Source organism: Bidens hawaiensis, unplaced genomic scaffold (assembly GCF_021521415.1).
Source record: "Bidens hawaiensis isolate Kalapana, Puna unplaced genomic scaffold, B.hawaiensis_p1.1 tig00011171_1, whole genome shotgun sequence".
Lineage (NCBI taxonomy): Eukaryota > Viridiplantae > Streptophyta > Magnoliopsida > Asterales > Asteraceae > Bidens > Bidens hawaiensis.
This window is the reverse complement of record NW_027491865.1, coordinates 705167-725822: the sequence shown is the minus strand read 5'-3', so window position 1 is coordinate 725822 and position 20656 is coordinate 705167. Positions and strand designations below refer to the sequence as shown.

The 20656-nt window shown below is 40.4% G+C and overlaps 1 protein-coding gene and 1 pseudogene across 1 annotated transcript; both read left to right on the top strand.

The window, feature by feature from the left end:
• Positions 1-14771: 14771 nt before the first annotated feature.
• LOC143537292 (fatty acyl-CoA reductase 3-like) lies at positions 14772-18456 on the top strand. Its single transcript, XM_077031088.1, has 6 exons — positions 14772-15092; positions 15632-15834; positions 16003-16103; positions 17254-17449; positions 18034-18195; positions 18315-18456. The coding sequence occupies exons 1-6, from the start codon at positions 14961-14963 to the stop codon at positions 18415-18417; spliced, it is 897 nt and encodes a 298-aa protein (XP_076887203.1). The 5' UTR covers positions 14772-14960; the 3' UTR covers positions 18418-18456.
• A 9-nt stretch (positions 18457-18465) lies between these two features.
• Positions 18466-18831, top strand: LOC143537279 (alcohol-forming fatty acyl-CoA reductase pseudogene; annotated as a pseudogene).
• Positions 18832-20656: the final 1825 nt, after the last annotated feature.

The window sequence follows — 20656 nt, the reverse complement described above, 5'->3', positions numbered from 1 at the left end:
CACTGGCGGGTTATTATCATCACTCCGACCAAAACCCTTTGTACCTCCCACATGTCATTCCTTTGATTCTTTTTTTTTTAATAAAAAGTTTTATTTTATATGTAAAAAGTAACTATCAGAAATTAATTTTTGTTTTCTGAACTATCAATCAGTTAATCAAATCTAGTAAATATCAAATTGTATTTTCAAATTTAAATGGTGCATTATTCTTTTTGTGGGAAGTGATTCGGTTCAGTACAAACCGGTTTAAAACTCAAACTGGTTTGGGTTGAACCGGTCGGTTTGGTCAACAAAAGTAAAAACCGGTTGTTTCGGTTTGGGTTGAAACCGGTTTTTATACTTGGTTAACACCAGTTTTGGTTAGGTTTTTGATTGGTTTTGGTTCGGGTTTTGACCTTTTTTTGTAGGTTTCGGTTCGGTAAACCGGGTTTTATGAAGAAAATTACAAACATGTTCCGAACCTACGGTTTCAGTCGGTTTCAAACTGATTTCTGCATAATCGATTTCAAACCGGTTAAGTTTCAGTTTGACTTTCAAGTCAGTTCGGTTAATCGGTTTATTTGACCACCTCTACCGTATATAAGATATGCTCACCATGTTTAATAACACCTGCACTAATATTTAATATTAGTGAAGAAGATATAATACTTACATTTTAAAATTTAGAAAAGTGTTCGCTCTTCGATAGGGTTGGCGTATCGTGTAACGCGTACACGATAACGATAAGACACGAACACGAAATGTGTATACTTGTACACGACACGAAAACTTATTGTGTACATGTATCCCAGACACGAACACGAACCTATTACTACCTGATATACACAATAAAACATGAGAATACACGGTAAAAGCTATTTAGAAACACATATCTGTATGTGTTTGTGTTTGTGTGTGTGTGTGAGAGAGAGAAGCACGTGGCCCCACCCTTGCGCCTGTATTCGGATGAAGCCGCAGCCCATGTCACCCCATGGTGGCGTTTGGAACTTCAAAGTCCCTTCATGCCGCCCCTATGTTTCCCACCATAGGTATAGTTATAAAAATAAAAACATGCATTAACTAATCTGCTACATTTAATGCAAATTGGAATGACAATTTAGTAATTTTGCATTTTTAAGACGCCGAGAAAGTAACATTTGAAGACCTTGTCAATGATAGTAAATATATAGAGGTAGGTGGACGAGATGCCCCTCCCTACTATTATGATACTGAAGAGGTAGGTCCCAGCAGAGCCCAGTTGGACCCGCAAGACTCACCTTAAACAGGGACGTCTGCGCAGAGACCAACTGGATCCGCAGGACCAACCATGCTCAGAGACGTGACGTCCTTACGCGCAGTACGCAAGCTGGTCCCGCAGGAAATGCCTCCCAATGGTGAAGGACTCCGCCTGTCCCCGCAGCCTCGGATACAAGCCATTAGGGAAGGCCACCCGCGCAGCATGGCTACACGCACAAGGCACTTAGCTCTCAATCGTTCAGTGTCACCTGAAGGAATGAGCCAAGCCGGGAGCAATCCCGCACAGAGGCGGGAGGGGGAATACTCCCGCCCAAATAAGCCAGTCCGTATACTGAAGGATCTTTTACTGTACCTGACGAGGTATGGGCAAAAGATCTGATCAGAGATGCGACAGCTCACTGACAGCAGCATGGCAGACAGCACGCCACAGCACTGTGACCAATAGCCGCCGCCTACCCACCAACTCCTGCCATACCACGTGCCTAGCCTGTAGTTGGCAGAAGAGGAAGAGTGCACGACACGCCTGCTCTGTGTCAGCCGCTACCTATCCACCACTCACAGGCAGGGCACGTGCATAGGTTACAGTTGGTAGCGTGTTGGGCCGGCTAAACCCCTTGGAAACCTACCTTCGGCTATAAATACCACAAATGGTATGATCATCTCATCTTATCATATCTTATCATATTATCATCATATATACCTGATATCTGCTCTAGCAATCTCTTAATATACTTTTATATTTAAAGAGCAATCTAGTCTGATTCTCACGCCGGAGGGTGGTCACAAGGAGGAACCCCCCCCCCCCCTTCTCAGTGACGAGCTCACGGTGTCTGTTTTGCAGGTTATCAGAAGAACCATCTTCCAAGGGTCTAACCCCTCGTGGGAAACAGCTCTCCAACCCCTAGGTTACCAGTAACCTGCCCGGGGTCCGGTTAGTGTTTCTTCATTGGCGCCATCCGTGCATAAAGCTAGAACTACAATTTTCTCCAGTTTTTTCAAAACTTTATACAAAAGATGGTTAGAGAAATTCCGGTAACCACAACCCCAGCTATTGGGGGGAATACCGGCAACACAGTTTTTACAAACACTACTCCGGCTACCGAAGCCGGAGCAAGTGAAGTAAATTTTACGAACACTACCCCACTTACTAAAGCAGGGGCAAGTGCAGTAAATGACCGCCTACTGGGATCCACCGATACCCAGTTTGAAAAACGAAGACTCCCCCGCCAGACTCTCGACGAAGTCAAGGCATGGGCGGAGGCACGACAAAAGGAATTCCAGGCTGAGTTAAATGAACGCTTGCGTTCCGTGCAACAGGCCGACGAATTCGAATACTGGGAGGATGACTCGGAGGAATCCGACTCCGACGCGAACCCTCGTCATAAAGCAAAAGGGAAGCGTAAAGAAACGGAAACCCAACCGAAAAGGCATTTTGGACAAGCCTTCAAACCAAAAAGCATAGATGGAAGTCCACGAGACTTCTCTAAAACGTTCAGACCAAACGTTACAAATGCAGGAACGTCCAAATTTGCAAGGGACATTGCTGAAGCAATTGCCCCGAAAAGTGCTAAACAAATGCCTAACATAGGCACATATGACGGCCTATCTGATCCAGACGATCATTTGAACAGGTTCATAGCGGGGGCAACCGTTAGCAATTGGACGGAACCCACGTGGTGTTACATGTTCCAAATGACGCTGGTGGGGGCTGCTAGGGCTTGGTTTGATCGTTTACCGGTTAACCACATTTACGACTGGGCAGACTTCCAGCAGAAGTTTAGCCAACACTTCAGCCAGCAGCGAAAGTATACCGAGGAGCAATGGACAATCCTCAAATGCACACGGGAAGAAGATGAATCTCTGCCAAACTTCATCACTCGCTTCAACTCAAAGAAGTTAAGTTTGGGCAATATCAGCGAGGATCTTGTTCGCGCAGCCTTCATCCAGGGCGCGCAAGACCCAGAGCTTATCCGCACCCTAACGGGTAAAGATGGAATGCCATCCACATGGGATGGCATCATGACAGCAGCCAAACGCTATGCGGAAACGGAGAAGCAACTGGGTAGAGACCTTCCGCAGAACACAAACCTTTACACCCAGAGGACGAGAGAGGACAACGTCCTCACCGCCCGATTGAACAAAAAACGGAAGCAAGGCATTTGGCAGTCAAGGGTAAACTTTGACACCTCATCCGGCTTACAGCACCGATTGGGTGAAAGGGATAATGTAAAGCCGCACCGGAACTCCAGATGGACGCCACTTACCAAAAGCGTCACTGACATATTTGCTACTGAGGAGCTCCCATGGCCAAAGCCTCCAGTAATCCGGCATCGTCACGATGCTGATCGGAGCAAGTACTGTGACTATCACAGAACAAAAGGCCACAACACTGAAGAATGCATAGACGTAAAAGACATGGTCGAAACATTCGTCAGAGATGGGACGCTCGCGCACCTCGTGGCGAAATAAAAGCTAGGCAGGCGAGTGCGTATAGAACCCCAGCTGGGGAAAACACGAACCAATTCCAGCTTCAAAATCGAGACTACATGCTGCGTAAAGAACGAGATCCCGAACCAGGTGCGTATCGGCTCGATGGCACTCCCATCCCAACATGGAAGGGAGTTCAATTACACAGTTTGCATGTAATCAATTCCAATTTGTAAAGAGAAGGCCAAGAGCCACTTCTAATGGAAATGATTCTCTTTAAGAATATCGAAGCTGATGATTTCACATTTATACTTTTCTGGACACTAATATGCCGGTTTTCACCGCATAATTACGTGAAGTCATTGCATGGGAAGGCGGTCCTACCCGCACGAACCCAATAACGTGACAAACCTTCACGCAGGTCAGTTGAAGGGGAAAAAGTTCAGCACCCAAAAATGAAAGTGCCGGTCTATCCGCATGAATCATTAAGGAAACTGAATAATAACCTGTCAACAACCGCGCGTCGAACGGTTAAAACTATCCAACACTGGTGACGACATTCACATTACGTGAAGTCGTTGCGTGGGAAGGCGGTCTTACCCGCACGAACCCAATAACGTGGCAAACCTTCACGCAGGTCAGTTGAAAGAGTTCATCCCATTAAATGAAAGTGCCGGTCTATCCGCATGAATCATGAAAGGAAAATGAACACTAACCTATCGACAACCGTGCGTCGAACGGTTCAAAACAAAATTCTTAAAAAGATGAGAAAAACCTACACGCAGGTCAGATAAGGGTAAAGTTCTGCCATCCTACTAAGTGCAAGTGACGGTTCTACCCGCACAATCACGAAAGAGGAAGCAAAACTTCACACCTATTATCAACCACGTTCAAAGGTTAACTTATCCTCAAAAGATGAGAAACCTACACGCAGGTCAGATAAGGGTAAAGTTCTGCCATCCTACTAAGTGCAAGTGACGGTTCTACCCGCACAATCACGAAAGAGGAAGCAAAACTTCACACCTATTATCAACCACGTTCAAAGGTTAACTTATCCTAAAAAAGTAAGAAAAACCAGCACGCAGGTTAGATAAAAGTTAAAGTTTAGCCATCCTACCAAGTGCAAGTGACGGTTCTATCCGCACAATCACGAAGGAGGAAGCGAAACTTTAACCCACTATCAACCACGTTCAAAGGTTCTTATTCTGAACACTTGGAAAATTGCTAATTTAAACATGCAAGTCATAAGTTTATAAAGCAAGGAACCCAAAGAAGGAAATAACAGTCTTATACGCAAAAAGATTAATATTTCAATGATGTATTACAACAGTGGCCGGGTAACTACCCGCCTAAAAGAAATCTATACAAAGCTAAGTCTATCCTAGCGGTGGGAAGAGATCTTCAGGATCAGGCTTCAGGGCCACCTCCGCTTGGACCAGCACCGTCTGAGCGTGGCTGCCCAAGGAAAGCCTTAAGGATGTTTAGCCCATCATCAGCAGCAGCAGCCTCATTCACCTTCTCCACCACTGGATGCGGGAAGGCAGCGTACTGATTCACAGCTTGGTCATAAGCAGCTTCAGTATTAACATTGAATAAAGGGAAGTTGGAGGGCGGAAAGCCTCTCTCAGCAAACCCTAGACCAAGCAGGAAGCCAGTCTTCTCCCCATCCTCATGAGAAGCGTTGAGGGCTGCGCTCATCGCATCGTCATAAGAGGTCTCTGAAAGGACCCGACGCGCAACCTACAAAAGAATACAAGTTAACATTTTCTAATTACGAGCGGAAAGCGTAAAGAAAAAGATAAAGATACCTGAGGCAACGCTTCTCGAAGCAGCCATTGGAGGGTAGCTTGACTTTCTTTGTAAGCACGTTCGGCTCCGTTTTTATCAAGGTTGGCAAGTTGAACTTCCTTGGCGGCAGCCTCTTCGACGCTTTTGAGTTTCCTTTCAGTGCGGTCAAGCACCCCCCTCTGGTCAAGGATCTCCTGCAGCTTCTTGGCATCTTCCATTGCCAAGGCGTCATGAGCATGCTGAAGAGCCTTTAATTTGCATTTAAGCTGCTCATTCTCTTCGCGAAGCGGCTCAACAACAGCTTCAGCCTTGGCAGCCCTCTCAGTTGAGTTTCGCGCAGTCTCCTTGGCCAGCCGAAGCTGTTCATTCACAGCTTGGGCAGCCTTGGAGCGGGCCTCGAGTCGCGCCTGGACTTCAACCTCGAGGGCCTTGAATGCCTTCTCCTTCTCGGCTGCGGCAGCGGCCAACTGCCGGTTCTCCTCCCGAAGAGCCCGCGCTTCAGATACATCTTTGGCGCGAGCTGCTTTTAACTTGTCGTTTTCACGACAAAGCAGCTCGACGCGGGGCTGCGTCCGGGCCTGGAGAACCCGAAGCTCATTGGTTAGCCTACCCTCTTGGTAGCTAGCCATGGCTTCCCCCAACGCACCATGAGGAGCAGCGTGGCGAGCCCAGTCCACGCACTCCACAGGGGTACGAAGGGTTGTTCCTCGGCGTATGTTCCATCTTGGAACATACACTTCATTGGAATCCGACACTGCAAAAGAAACAAAGGCAGTTAGGAAAAGATGATAAAAATATATAAGGGAAAAAGAACCCTACGTACCTGTAGGGTCAATAACAGGCCGATAGCCGCCAAACCCATCACCTGAACCTAAAGGAAATCCATCCAACAGGTCAGGCAGACGGGAAGGTGGCATAGATCGGCGGGAAGCCTGGCGCATACCTGATGGTCCGGCCGTCGGTGCCGGTGGCGCAGGTATAGTGGCAGCCGCTGTGGTAGCCATGTTTGGCGCCACCTCCTCAGCAACAGTAACCGCCGGCTCCGTGAAAGATGCTGTAAAAATTGCACTCACGGCCGGCGGAGACACCTTCTCAGCTGGAACAGCCTCAGGAAGGCTGGAACCAGCGGAAGCAGGCGTAGACGCCTGGGTCGACGCCTCGGGAAGGCTGACCGAGCCTACCGTCATTGGCGGGGGAATACTTGCTCCAACTCCACCCTGGAATGCGTCAACATCCACACCTGCACAAGCAAAAGTGTTAGAAAAATTTATTTGAAACAACAAATCTAGACAAGAATTATGGGGGTACTCACGGGGTTTCTTGAGCTTGAACGCACGGACGAGCGGGGGCGAACCCGATGGAGCCGGCCTCTTGACACCGGTAACCGTCGTCGTCGCTGCCTCCCCGGAGGTAACACCTGCAGCCTCCGGAGCGGTGGTCTCCTCACCACCGGGCTTCCCCGCCACCTCTGCATTATCTGACTCCGAGTCAGATAGGACTACCGGGTCGGCCGTAGAGGCCACCTTCTCCTTGCCCTTCCCGACGGCAGCCTTTTTCTTCCGCACCAGTGGAGGACCTTCTGCGGATTCCTCAGAAGAAGAAATGTCATGAACTCCAGCAGCAGGCACAGCATTGAGAGGTTCAGGGTAGAAGATAGGCTTACCTGGCCGTCGGTGGCTCAGGATCTCTTGGCCTGGCGGGTAAACCTCCACGAACCGACCCGCGGTCTGCTCTAAGATGGGCAACTCGTTCTCGTCCAGAGCACGAGTACCCATCCGCGCGGGACCATCTTCCTCCCGCGGGTTCAGGAGCGACTGAAGATCGTTCCCCTCTGAAATCAACAAGAAAGTTAGTAAAAATCGAAGTCAGCAAAATGAAACAAGACGTACCATAAGGGACAGAGTTCGAACCATATTCAAGGACGATCGGAACCTTATCCGCATTCGCCGCCTTCCACACCCGGCTCATCCCCAACATCACCATCGCCGACTCCGGAAAACGGAAAACCGGGGACTGGACCCGGGAAATCTTCGAGAACCATTCCGCCTCCTCGTAGTTGAGGGCGGGAAGGTTCGGAAGCGCCTGGCCATTCTTGAACTTCATGGCGATGGGGATGGCGCGAGCGGATATGAAGAAGAACTCTCTTCTCCATGAGCGAAGACTCCGCTCGGTGGTACAAATCTTTAAACCCTTGATACGGGTTGTAAGAGTGTACCACCCTTGGATGCACCTCCATGTATAGAAGGTCATCAGGCGATCAACGAGGGGCTCAAGGCCCAGTATCCGGCACACCCACTCAAAGTGCCGGACCTTGGCAATGGCCATGGGGTGCACCTCTGTCAGGTGCACACCGTGCCTCTCTAGGACACGGTACACAAACTTTGTCAACGGAAACCTAAGGTTCCCGTAGACAAAGAATGCAGCATAAACCCCGATCTTGCCACTAGGGGCATCGTACACAGTATGGTGGGGTTCAGGAAACTCAGGCTCGAGAGACTCGAGCATGAACTTCCTGATGATATACTGGTACAGATCGACAGGAAGAGAGCACTGGCATTCGCCAGCAGTCTTCTGGTCATCAGCATCATGAGAAGACATGGTGGAAGAAAGACGAAAAGAGATTTCAGGGTAATGCTTTACTGAACAGAAAAATTCGCCGGAAATTACTTGAGAAGAAGAGATGAAAGTGGAAAGTGTGAATTGCAAATAACCCTCTCCCCCTTTATATAGTAATCGCAATTAATGCGGTGAATTTAATGCGGAGGAGAGAGAAATCAAATGTGCAATGAAACTATGACACGTGGCAAAAAGCAAGCTGGCAACAGCTGTTGAAAGGACGTGTGCCAGTAATTTCGCGGCCACGCGCCCGAAAAATCGCTCCCACGCGCCTGAAAAAGCGACTGGAATGACCATGTTCTGTCACGTCACCATAACTTCCTGCACGTCCTGACACAGTCAGAAGAAACCGTCGCATGACGTTTCAGAGGTTTATCTTTTCACCAACTCTTCGAATTTCAAAATTCAAAATTCGAAAGTATTAAAAAGTAAGCGGGAAAATACCCCTTACCCCTTGGCAAGCAAGTAACCGTAAGACGGATGCGGGTACAGTGTAAAGGCAAAACCCTTCACATACCTAGCACCCGCAGGGAATTGAAGCCAAATAAACCTTGGCAAACAAGTAACCGTAAGCCGGCTGCGGGTACAGTGTTAAGGCAAAACCCTTCACATACCTAGCACCTGCAGGGAATTGAAGCCAAGAACCTTGGTGAACAAGTAACCGTAAGACGGATGCGGGTACAGTGTTAAGGCAAAACCCTTCACATACCTAGCACCCGCAGGGAATTGACGCCAGGAATACCTTGAGAGTAAAGTAACCGTAAGACGAGCGCAGGTACAGTGTTAAGGCAAAACCCTTCACATACCTAGCGCTCCGCTGGGAATTGAAACCAAGAAGGATCTTCTGGGCAATGCTTGCGGAAACGGAAATAGCATCCCCGCATAGCGGGAACATCGAGAACTACGTTGTTTGAAGCTCCAGGATGGAATTGGTGGTCTTAACATAATTGATCACTATGTTCAAAACTGCCAAAACCTCATGGAAAATACATACAACTGGGACTCAATGCTCCTGACTTGCGAGGAGGTTACAGACCTACCCGCATCATACCCAAAGACCAAGCAGGAAACTCGGGCATTTCTGCAAGTGACAAGGACTTCCGCGGAAAGAATCCCCATGGAAAACCTTACAAAACCCTTTTCAAAACCCTTTGCTCAAGTCCAAAAGTTCACCTCACTTCATTAAACACTCATGAGAAGAACATTGGACTGGGGGACTTGAAGAGGTAGGTCCCAGCAGAGCCCAGTTGGACCCGCAAGACTCACCTTAAACAGGGACGTCTGCGCAGAGACCAACTGGATCCGCAGGACCAACCATGCTCAGAGACGTGACGTCCTTACGCGCAGTACGCAAGCTGGTCCCGCAGGAAATGCCTCCCAATGGTGAAGGACTCCGCCTGTCCCCGCAGCCTCGGATACAAGCCATTAGGGAAGGCCACCCGCGCAGCATGGCTACACGCACAAGGCACTTAGCTCTCAATCGTTCAGTGTCACCTGAAGGAATGAGCCAAGCCGGGAGCAATCCCGCACAGAGGCGGGAGGGGGAATACTCCCGCCCAAATAAGCCAGTCCGTATACTGAAGGATCTTTTACTGTACCTGACGAGGTATGGGCAAAAGATCTGATCAGAGATGCGACAGCTCACTGACAGCAGCATGGCAGACAGCACGCCACAGCACTGTGACCAATAGCCGCCGCCTACCCACCAACTCCTGCCATACCACGTGCCTAGCCTGTAGTTGGCAGAAGAGGAAGAGTGCACGACACGCCTGCTCTGTGTCAGCCGCTACCTATCCACCACTCACAGGCAGGGCACGTGCATAGGTTACAGTTGGTAGCGTGTTGGGCCGGCTAAACCCCTTGGAAACCTACCTTCGGCTATAAATACCACAAATGGTATGATCATCTCATCTTATCATATCTTATCATATTATCATCATATATACCTGATATCTGCTCTAGCAATCTCTTAATATACTTTTATATTTAAAGAGCAATCTAGTCTGATTCTCACGCCGGAGGGTGGTCACAAGGAGGAACCCCCCCCCCTTCTCAGTGACGAGCTCACGGTGTCTGTTTTGCAGGTTATCAGAAGAACCATCTTCCAAGGGTCTAACCCCTCGTGGGAAACAGCTCTCCAACCCCTAGGTTACCAGTAACCTGCCCGGGGTCCGGTTAGTGTTTCTTCAGATACCATTCAATTCTGTCATTGGTTTCATATGTAATCACGCCACAATCCCTAACTCCATACAAGTCAATGCCTGAACCAGTGGCGGACCCAGGATTTTTTGCCAATGGGGTCCCATATTTTCAGTGTTCAAATTTTTCGGGTCGGTCGTTGTTCATGTCGGGTCGAGGAGAAGAACATAATAAAAAACAATATCATAATAAAACTTTCTTTTCAATCATCACTACCTGAACGGGTCAAAATGGGTCGGGTTGACACATAAACACTTTGTTTTCCCTTTCTTAAACATTTTTGAGATAGAAACTAGATCCACCCTTTCATAAGCATGTGTTGAAAACCATTAACTTAAACTAGTGAAAAATAAAACTGATATTTTAAAGTGCTTGAATGTTTCTAAAGAAAACCATGCATAAAGTTGAAAACAATGATATGTATTTTAGAGGTGTTTGAATGTTTCTAAAGTTATCATTGCAACATTAGCAATCAAATGATTGATTAACACTAAAAATTAACACAAAAAACCAAAAACTGAGCCTTGTAAGACTTGAACCCATGACCTTTCAAAGATAAAACAAGGGACTTTCCACCAGACCAGATCAACATTAATAGTATGGGTTCCAAGTATTAAATCTTATGGGGTCCTCAAAAAATTTAATATACCGCTTCTAATAAATTTTTAAAAAACATTGGTGTCCCGGGACCCCGATCCACACTATGTGGGTCCGCCCCTGGCCTGAACCTTCGTTCATACCCAATTCACATATTGCCTTCATCTTCTTCCTACTGGCGTTTGATCATCCACAATCAACATATTGTGTTCATCATCATCCACAATCCAGGTTTGCTCTGTCTATTTCCTACCCCTTAGTGATGTTGCACTGGAGAGCAGAGGCGGACCTACTGTGTGAAGAAGGGGGGCGGCCGCCCACCTTAAAATTTTATCTTCATTAAGTATATATGCGATTTATTTCAACCGCCCCTCATGAAATTTTGACACCGCCCCCATTAGCGGAACTACTAAAGGATCTGGGAGAAAAGAGAAAAAGAAAACTTATAAATTTTAGACTCTACAAAGGTATGGGCCGTATGGCAATGGCGTGAGGTATAACAGTAAACAAAACGAAGAAAAAGAAGAATGAGGTTGAAAATTGAAGAGAGAGAATGTTGGAGTTGGTGTTGTGACATGTTACTTTTTAGACTTTTTTCTTTTTTATTTTCATTTAATAATGCTTATTTCCTGTCATAGAAGTACATATTAAAAAAAAGCATACTCCTCTATTTTATGTGGGCCTTTCAAATAAAACGAATCTAATTTATGCAATTTACATTATAAAATTTGAAACTTATTATTCTCTTTTAACTTTAGTTTTTTTATTTATTTATCATATGTTAATAATTTAATTCAATAACGATAATTTGATTTTGGTTTTAGTTACACCTTACTAAATTTATTCTTTGTTTCCTTAAATAAATTTTACAGTTTATATAAATTTATTATACATTTCCATTATTTCGTTTGAAAAAAGTATCATTTAGAAAACTAAAATAGATCATTAATGGTTCAGCTAATCATTTTAACTGATTATTATAAACACTTAAATCATTTTATAAACTAAGCTCAATAATCATTTAACCATTTAAACGAATAAATATTTAACCTATATGTGTTGGTGTGTATTTGTTAACTAATAGTTTATATATATTAGTTGTGTTTGCTAACTAATAGCTTTTAAAATATAATAGTAGTATTATACAGATATTGTATTTTTTTATTTGATAACTAATGACGAATGATATAATATTATCATGTACTTGAAATTTAACTTAGTGTTTTTAATTTATTTTTTTTACCTAACCCGTCCCGACCCGGTATTTTTTTACCATTAAGCATAACCATCAGCTCCTAAAAAAAGTTTGCCCCCCATAAATAAAATTTCTAGGTCCGCCACTGAGAGGAGACAAAACAAAGGTTTCTAAAGGAAGATGTTAACGCATATGAAAGGGTATTGCTTCTGAATTTGAATTGACTTATTTGTTAGGTCTATGTGATTTTATTATCTTGTGCTCTTGATCTTATATTATGTACATGATGCCTTTATAGATGAATATACATTTCTTTAATATTTTGATAACTAAACGTATTCGTATAATTTAATATATATTTCTTAATATATTATAACCATAAGATGATTGAGTGGTTAGTAGTTCATTGGTAATTCAAATGATCGTAAAAAAAAGTTAAAGAGAATAACATGCTTGTTTTATAATATATAAATTATACTACACCTGTTATCATTCAATAAAATATTACCCCCCCCCCCCACACACACACAATCCCACCCGTGCGCTTGCAAATGACCAACTGTCCACCCTCACATAGGTCGTTTGCCTCACTCAACCCAATCATATTTTTTGTTTTATCCATTTTTTAATAATAAAAAATGATGGAGAATAGCGTATAACATGGATTGGTAGTTCATTGGCAAATGCAAAATTTTTAAACACCTTGGGTAAGAAGTTTGGAAGATCTTGGGTTTAGACCTCATAAGACAAAAGATAAAAAGAATTTCAACGTCAAAAAAAAATATTGGTTGAGTGGTGTGTTGAATGATGGAGAAAAAGCCGAGGTAACGCTGATATAATAAATAATAGAAAATGAGAAGAATTATGTATAACATATGACCTTAGCATCAAGACTCTTTACATGTGTCTAGATTTAGAAAGCGAAAAAAGAAAAAATTCACAAACCATTTATATACTGGGTATCATATACGACTACATATTCACGTCTAAATTGTTTTTTGCATGTGTACTTCATTGCATATTCACATGTGAATATGCACATATCCAATTAAAGAATGTTGCGTACGTCTAATATATTCAACTTGGAATTCAATGTTATCATAAATCAATCATGCGAATGCATTTACGGTATTTAGATATGAATAGGATGTGCTACCATTGTCATTCAACTAACAATTCCTACACGTCTCATCATGATATGATAAGAAAAACAGATTGTAGTACATTGCGTCAAAAAAGGTAAAAAGTATAAAAATAAATTATGAGATGAAATGATGGCCATCAGATTATTTAAATAATATTTAGATATAATTACAGAGATTATCCTTTTATGTTTGTATCAAATTTCATCTTTTGTCTTTATCTTTAAAAGTAACATTATTTGTACTTTACGTTTTAAAATGTTACACCGTTTATCCTTTATCACTAACTTAGTTAGTTTTCCTTGTTAAATCCGGTCATATTTATTGCACATGAGGGTAATTTAGTTATTTTACCCATTTATTTATAAAAACATTTTAATAAATAATTTTATGACAACAAACATAGCCATTAGCAAAAATTATGGTATAAGAATGAGTTTATGACATGTTGAATAGGCTAATAGCAAACCAGAATTTGTGAAGCTCTCATAACATTCTTTATAGCAAATTGGTGAATCAACTGTTCGCAGTTTATGTTCTCTAATATTCTGTTCTCGAAAGCTATTATCGGCAACACGCTAAGTCTTTTTTAGACATTGTGATCGTAAATAAGATTCAATAACTATAATTTCGAAAACCCATTTTTGCAGATGTTACCGTGACCGCTGGTGTTTGAAGTCGACTTTGTCCCGCCTATTCGTTTCTTTCTTTTTTTTATTTAACATTTATTGATTAATTAAAATTAATGGGCCTATAAGTTTTTGGGTAATTAGAAAAAGTGAATCTAAAATGTGTTTGAGTATTAAATAGTAGTGGGCTAATTATAAACGTTCGGGTACAGTATTTTATATATACCAGTGGAAATTTTCAAAATTTTATATACCCCTAAAAAAATGTGCCCCGTTTGTGCGCTCACATGATACTCCCTTAAAGTCGGGGCTGCAACACGTATACATTAGAAGATCCGTATACATTAAAAGATGGGTGGTGGTGGTGGTGGTGGGGGTGGAGGGGGGGGGGGGGCTGTGGCCTCTGGGCTATTGTTAGTTGGTGTGGAATTTTGTATTTTGTATAAAGATAAACAAACTTTAAGTATATATTTTGTTTCACACGACTATGACTAGTAAGGGTAATAATACATGTTGCGCAAGGAAAAGTAAAACACGACTGTAATATAGTGGCGAAGCTTGGATGAGTTCGTTGGGAGACCGACTTAAAATGTTTTAAAAAACCATAAGCGAGGGGGCCGGGCCCAAATTTTGGGTCAAAAACGAGTAAATTTACACTACGCATACAAAATTTTCGAACAAAAATTAGTCAATTTACACTGTTATGCAAAAGAACAGAAGGAGCCGGGGCCGCCCGGGCCCTAAAGAAGCTTCGCCCATGCTGTAATAAAAGGGTATCACAACTATGACCAAACAATATTGGTTGTGTGTACTCTCTTTCGGTTACCCACATGATCACCTGTCAACTACCTCTAACTCACACCTTAACCTAGCTACTTAGTTTCCATCTATATATATCACCTCCATCCTATGTTCTTCTTCACCAATCAATCTCTCTCTCTCTCTCTCTCTATAAAGTGGTTGTGTTCTTGCCATACTTGCGACGAATGGAGTTGGATAGCATTCTTGGTTTTTTTGATAGCAAGACCATTTTAATCACTGGTGCCACCGGCTTTCTTGCTAAAAGTATCCCTTCTCTCTCTCTCTCTCTCTCTCTCTCTCTATATATATATATATATATATAATTCACAAATGTCATGTTATTTGTGGATGTGTGTAGTATTTGTGGAGAAGATACTAAGAGTTCAACCGAATGTGAAAAGGTTATATCTTCTTGTGAGGGCTCCTGATGCTGAATCCGCTTTGCAACGTTTCAATAAGGAGGTATATATTGATTCGTTTATAAGTCTATATTTGTTGTTTTAATACGCAAGGATGCAATATTAATGCACGTACATTTGATACAAATACGATCATATTGTTTAGTTCATTATTATGTCGATCACTTGATGCTGGGATGATCACGAAATCGTTTCTATATTTCAATCCACTTTTTAAATTGTATGCATGCACACATGCTTGCATGCATGTCTCTAACTATAACAAAATCCAAGACTAGTTACAAAAAGAAGATCTCTCACCATTTCTAGGGAATTGATATTGGTAGTTAACTTTTTTAACAACCAACAAAATAAATTTATTAACAAACAATACTAGTAACTAGCAAGATGCTAGAACACAAATATTGGTAGTTAACTAACTTCAACTTACATATAGACACGTCAAACGGTAGTCCAATAAAAACATATTACATATATAAATACTTAAAAGAAAAGTTAAATAATTTTCGAATAGAAACACTACTATATATGCGTACATAAAACCTAAGAAAAAAAACAAGTAATAATTTTAATCATTTACAGACAGTAGCAAAGGACTTGTTCACTATCTTGAAAGAGAAGTATGGTACAAAACTGCAGTCTTTTTTGTCGGAAAAGGTAACTCCGGTCGCCGGAGACATCACCTATGAAAATTTGGGAATAAAAGACTCTAGTTTGATTAAAGAGATGTGTGGAGATATTGATGTTGTGGTCAATGTAGCTGCCACCACCAACTTTGATGAAAGGTACATATATTTTCTAACTTAAATATTGAATTCTATGAGTTACTCCGTATTTTATATAAAAAAATTGTCTATTTTCAGACATTTGGTATTGTCACCTTTTAAAAACCTATAGTTATTAGAAACAATTATATAAAATGATTTTGATTTTTCTTATTTAATTTTTTACAGATACGACACTGCATTAGCTTTGAATACATTTGGAGCTAAAAGCGTTTTAAATTTTGCTAGCAAATGCGTTACAATTAAGTTGCTTCTCCACATATCTACGGGTTAGTATATACATACACTTGATATTAAGGATAAGTTTTATTTTAAATTTGAATTGTTGTGATTAATTAGAAAGGAAAAAATAATGAAAAAGGTATAATAGGAATAACTTATATTTGTTGACTTTCATTATCCACATGTAAGACACATAATAATTTTCCATCAATTTAAAACATACACAACTTTTTAATACGACCATTTTTTTAAAAAATCATCATAATAACAAGTATTTTTTTATCTTTAATATGAGTATCATATTGTTATATAAAAATAAAAAATTACGGGCTTTTATACATTATGTTAGTGGTTGGTCATTATGTTTTTCAATTGTTTCTTATATGCATTGTGTTATAAGTTCTAGTCATTGTGTTTTTCAATTAGTACTCATATAAAATAAAAATTAAAACAAAATTATGTCATTGTGTATTTGTTCGTCATTGTGTCTTTCTGCTCATCATTTTATGTTCGTCGTTGTGTCTTTTTACTAATCATTATGTTTTAGTCATTACATATTATGTTCATTGTCATTTGTTTGGGATGACATGTGAGATTCATTTAATTTGAGAAAAAGAGTAAACGTTGATTGTGTATCACGTTCAAATCATTATGTATTATGTAATATGTATTCTATTGTGTATACGTTTCAGGCCATTGTATAGTATGTATTAACTATTGTGTTTTACGTTTCAGATTATTGTGTAATATGTATTTATTGTGTTTTATACATTGGATAATTTGTTGCTCTTTTATCATTATGTTTACATATTATGATTATACAATGGTGGTATTAGTATTAAAAAATACAATAATGAAAAAAGACACAATAACATAATATTTGTTTAAATTGAATAACAAATTCATACTTATATTAAAGATAAAAAAACATTTATTCTTATGATGAAATTTTAAAAAAAAAATTGAAGAAAATTTGTAATTAGTTGCCCATCCTTGAACAAATAAGGCTAGGTAACTAAATGAATAAAACTTTTTCTCCTTTTTAAGCTACTCTCTTTTGTTGGTATGTATAAAAGTCTATGTACTCTTGAATTACTTTCGTATCAACACTAGATAATGGATATTAATTAAGTATACAATTTTTATTACATCTGCAACCAATCAATCATGTAAGTTTTAAAATTATCTCTTATTCAGCTTTTGTCTCCGGTGAAACTCCTGGGCTCATGTTGGAAACTCCATATCATTTGAGAAAAGCACTTAACGGTGCACACGGGTTAGACATCAACACAGAACAGAAAATCATTGAAAAAAGACTACAAGAACTTAGCTCTGATGAAACATCTACTGATGAACTAATTACATTGGCCATGAAAGATTTGAGTATTGAAAGGTAAAAAATGGTTTTGCTTTTGCCTTTAAACATTTTCTTATTTTGCTCATGTATCCTATATATGGATTATGATATAAACTTTCGATACGGGTTGGACCTAACACGGATTGCAGATTTTGTTGGTTTAAGGCTTAGTTTGAGTCAAATTTAGTATAAATTCACGGACACATTTAGCTAAATTATTCGGGATATAGTTGACCGGTTTCAGTAATTTAACAACAAATATTTTGGAGTTATTTTTGTGTTTTGTTAATTTGTAATCCTGAGTAGCAATATGAAAAGAAAACTAGGGTAAACAAATTAGACGGTTGTGACCGTATCAATCCATGGTTACAAGAGTCGTGTACATGTTCGTGTGTTTTAACATTATGTTCTTAGTCTTATTGTGTTGACTACTGACCTTCAACCTACCAAGCCGTAACACAACCCATAATCATGCTTTGGTTACATTTTCAATCCTCAGTGTACAATATATTATATTTTGTTGTTTAAAAAAGATAAAAGTTTTAATTGATGTCCTTGTTTACATTTAGAACAATTATAAGCGTCTTAAGTTATACATTGTGTTCATTCATTATACACAGGGCAAATAAATTCGGATGGCCGAATACATACGTTTTTACCAAGGCATTAGGAGAAATGATTCTCGGACACTTGAAAGGGAACATGCCGTTAGTCATTCTTCGACCAACTATCAACACCAGCACCTACAAAGAACCCTTCCCTGGTTGGATCGAAGGCATAAGGTTACCAATTCATCATATCATTCTATTTTTTCTAATTTAATAATTAACAATATTCAAAATTTTCTTACAAGAAAAACATTTTAATTTAATAATATCATTGTACACATTTTAAATTACAGGACAATCGATAGTTTGGCAGTTGGTTATGGCAAGGGCCAATTATCATGCTTTCTTGGTGATCCTGAATCAGTTATTGACGTGGTGGGTTCAGTTTATGCATAATCGTAGCTAATTAATTTCTCTTCATGATCAAAATCGCTAACCGTAGACATGGTGGTGAATGCTATGATTGCGGCAATGGTGGCACACGCAAATCAAGCATCATGTGAAATAATATATCACTTTGGATCTTCAGTATCAAACCCACTGAAGTACAAATCAATTCAACAAAGTGGGTACAAGTATTTTACAAGTCATCCATGGATTAATAAAGAAGGCAACCCGGTTATAGTTGGTGAGATTAAGGTGTTGAACTCCATGGCTAGCTTTCAAAGATACTTTTCTCTTTGTTATCTCCTTCCGTTAAAGGTTAATAAGAATTCTCATACACTGTTACAGAATTCACTATTCATAAGAGATTGTGACAAAGATGACGCTTTTATCATATCAAATCGCGTCGTGCTATCACTAGTGTGACGTTTTTTTTTTTCACAACGAAATCGTGTTTGCAACTTTAGTGATAAAAAAATGTTGTATCGTATTTTGTTACAAAACTAGCAATGATTTATGTAGCAAAAGTACCCTGCTAATAAGTATAATTGACCTTTTTGTAAGTATTATGCATATCATGCATATTCTGTTGGAAAATTTGTTACGTGTGCATTAGTAGGTTGTTATGACACAACAAATGCACACTAATAGACATTGATGAATGATATATTGATGTGTGATTGTGTGTATTTGAAAGAAAATACTATAGTGGTGTATCCCACATTGGTGAGATGAAAAACTTGTGCCTTGTTTTTCTTCTATAAATAGAGAGGTAAACTAAGTTGTAACACACACCAAACCTTACACACAACACAAGCATTGTTGCAAGGTTTTTCCAACTTCTTCTTCTTCTTCTACATTTCTGGTTTCTTTTATTCGAACATTTTTCAGGTTTACGGTTAACTCCGGCAGTACTACTGCTCCGGCTGTTGTACCTTGGGAAACAACGAGTTCTCTTGGGAGACTCGAAATATTGTTTTAAGGGCCCCGTGTTCAACACAATCCTCAGCCAAACCGTTTATATATTTTTTTTCTGTATTGTATTTGGTTTATTTCTTTGATTCTGTATTGTATTTCAGATTCTTGTATTGTATTGTATAAGTAATAAAACTGTTTGTTAATTTTCTATTTATTTACTCAATTCACGAATTCGGTTCCTACAATCTTAAAACAATATTTTTAAAACCGTTTCGTGAAAACTTTATTTAAATTTTCAAAAACTATTCTGTTTTGATCCAAACCAGTTTTGTTTCAAAATAGTATATGTTTTAAAAACAGTTTTTTCTTTTCTGTTTTGGTCTCAGAATCAAGAATTGGATCTTCAAAGTTGAACTTAGACAGATTCGTTCTTGGTTTAACATTCTGAAATCAGAAAAGGCTCCTTTTTGGGCTGTTTTTGGCTATCTAGCACAAGATAGCTTATCGTGAAAACTTTGTTTAAATTTTCAGAAACTATTCTATTTTGATCCAAACCAGTTTTGTTTCAAAATATTATATGTTTTAAAAACAGATTTTCTTTTCTGTTTTGGTCTCAGAATCAAGAATTGGATCTTCAAAGTTGGACTTAGACAGATTCGTTCTTGGTTTAGCATTCTGAAATCAGCAAAGGCTCCTTTTTTGGGCTGGTTTTGTTATCTCGCACGAGATAAAGCTATCTCGCACGGGATAAATTTATCTGGCAAATTTCAGAATTTTCTGAATTTTTTTTCTAAGTTACTAACTTGGTCTGTTTTCTGTGTGCAAGAATGACAGGACCAACCCCAAACACTTCTAATGCTACCCCTGTTGTCCATTTGACCACCCCAGCCAATGTGGGAGCGACCACAATGGCTAACCATGCTGAAAAACCCGAAAAGTTCACGGGTGTCCACTTTAAGAGGTGGTAGCAGAAAATGTTTTTCTACTTGACAACCTTGAACTTAGCACAGTTCTTGGAGAAAACAGCCCCCATACCCATTGCCCAAGATGATGCCCAAAGTGTGAGTGCTTTGGACGCTTGGAAACATTCTGAATTTCTATGTCGCAATTACGTGCTCAATGGTTTGGCGGATCCATTGTATAACGTCTATTGTGGGATAAAGACTGCCAAAGAACTATGGGAGTCTTTAGACAAGAAGTATAAAACCGAAGATGCGGGAACAAAGAAATTTGTTGTGGCCCGTTTTTTGGACTTTAAAATGGTTGACTCCAAGACTGTGATCACCCAAGTCCAAGAACTACAAGTTATACTTCATGAAATTCATGCCGAATG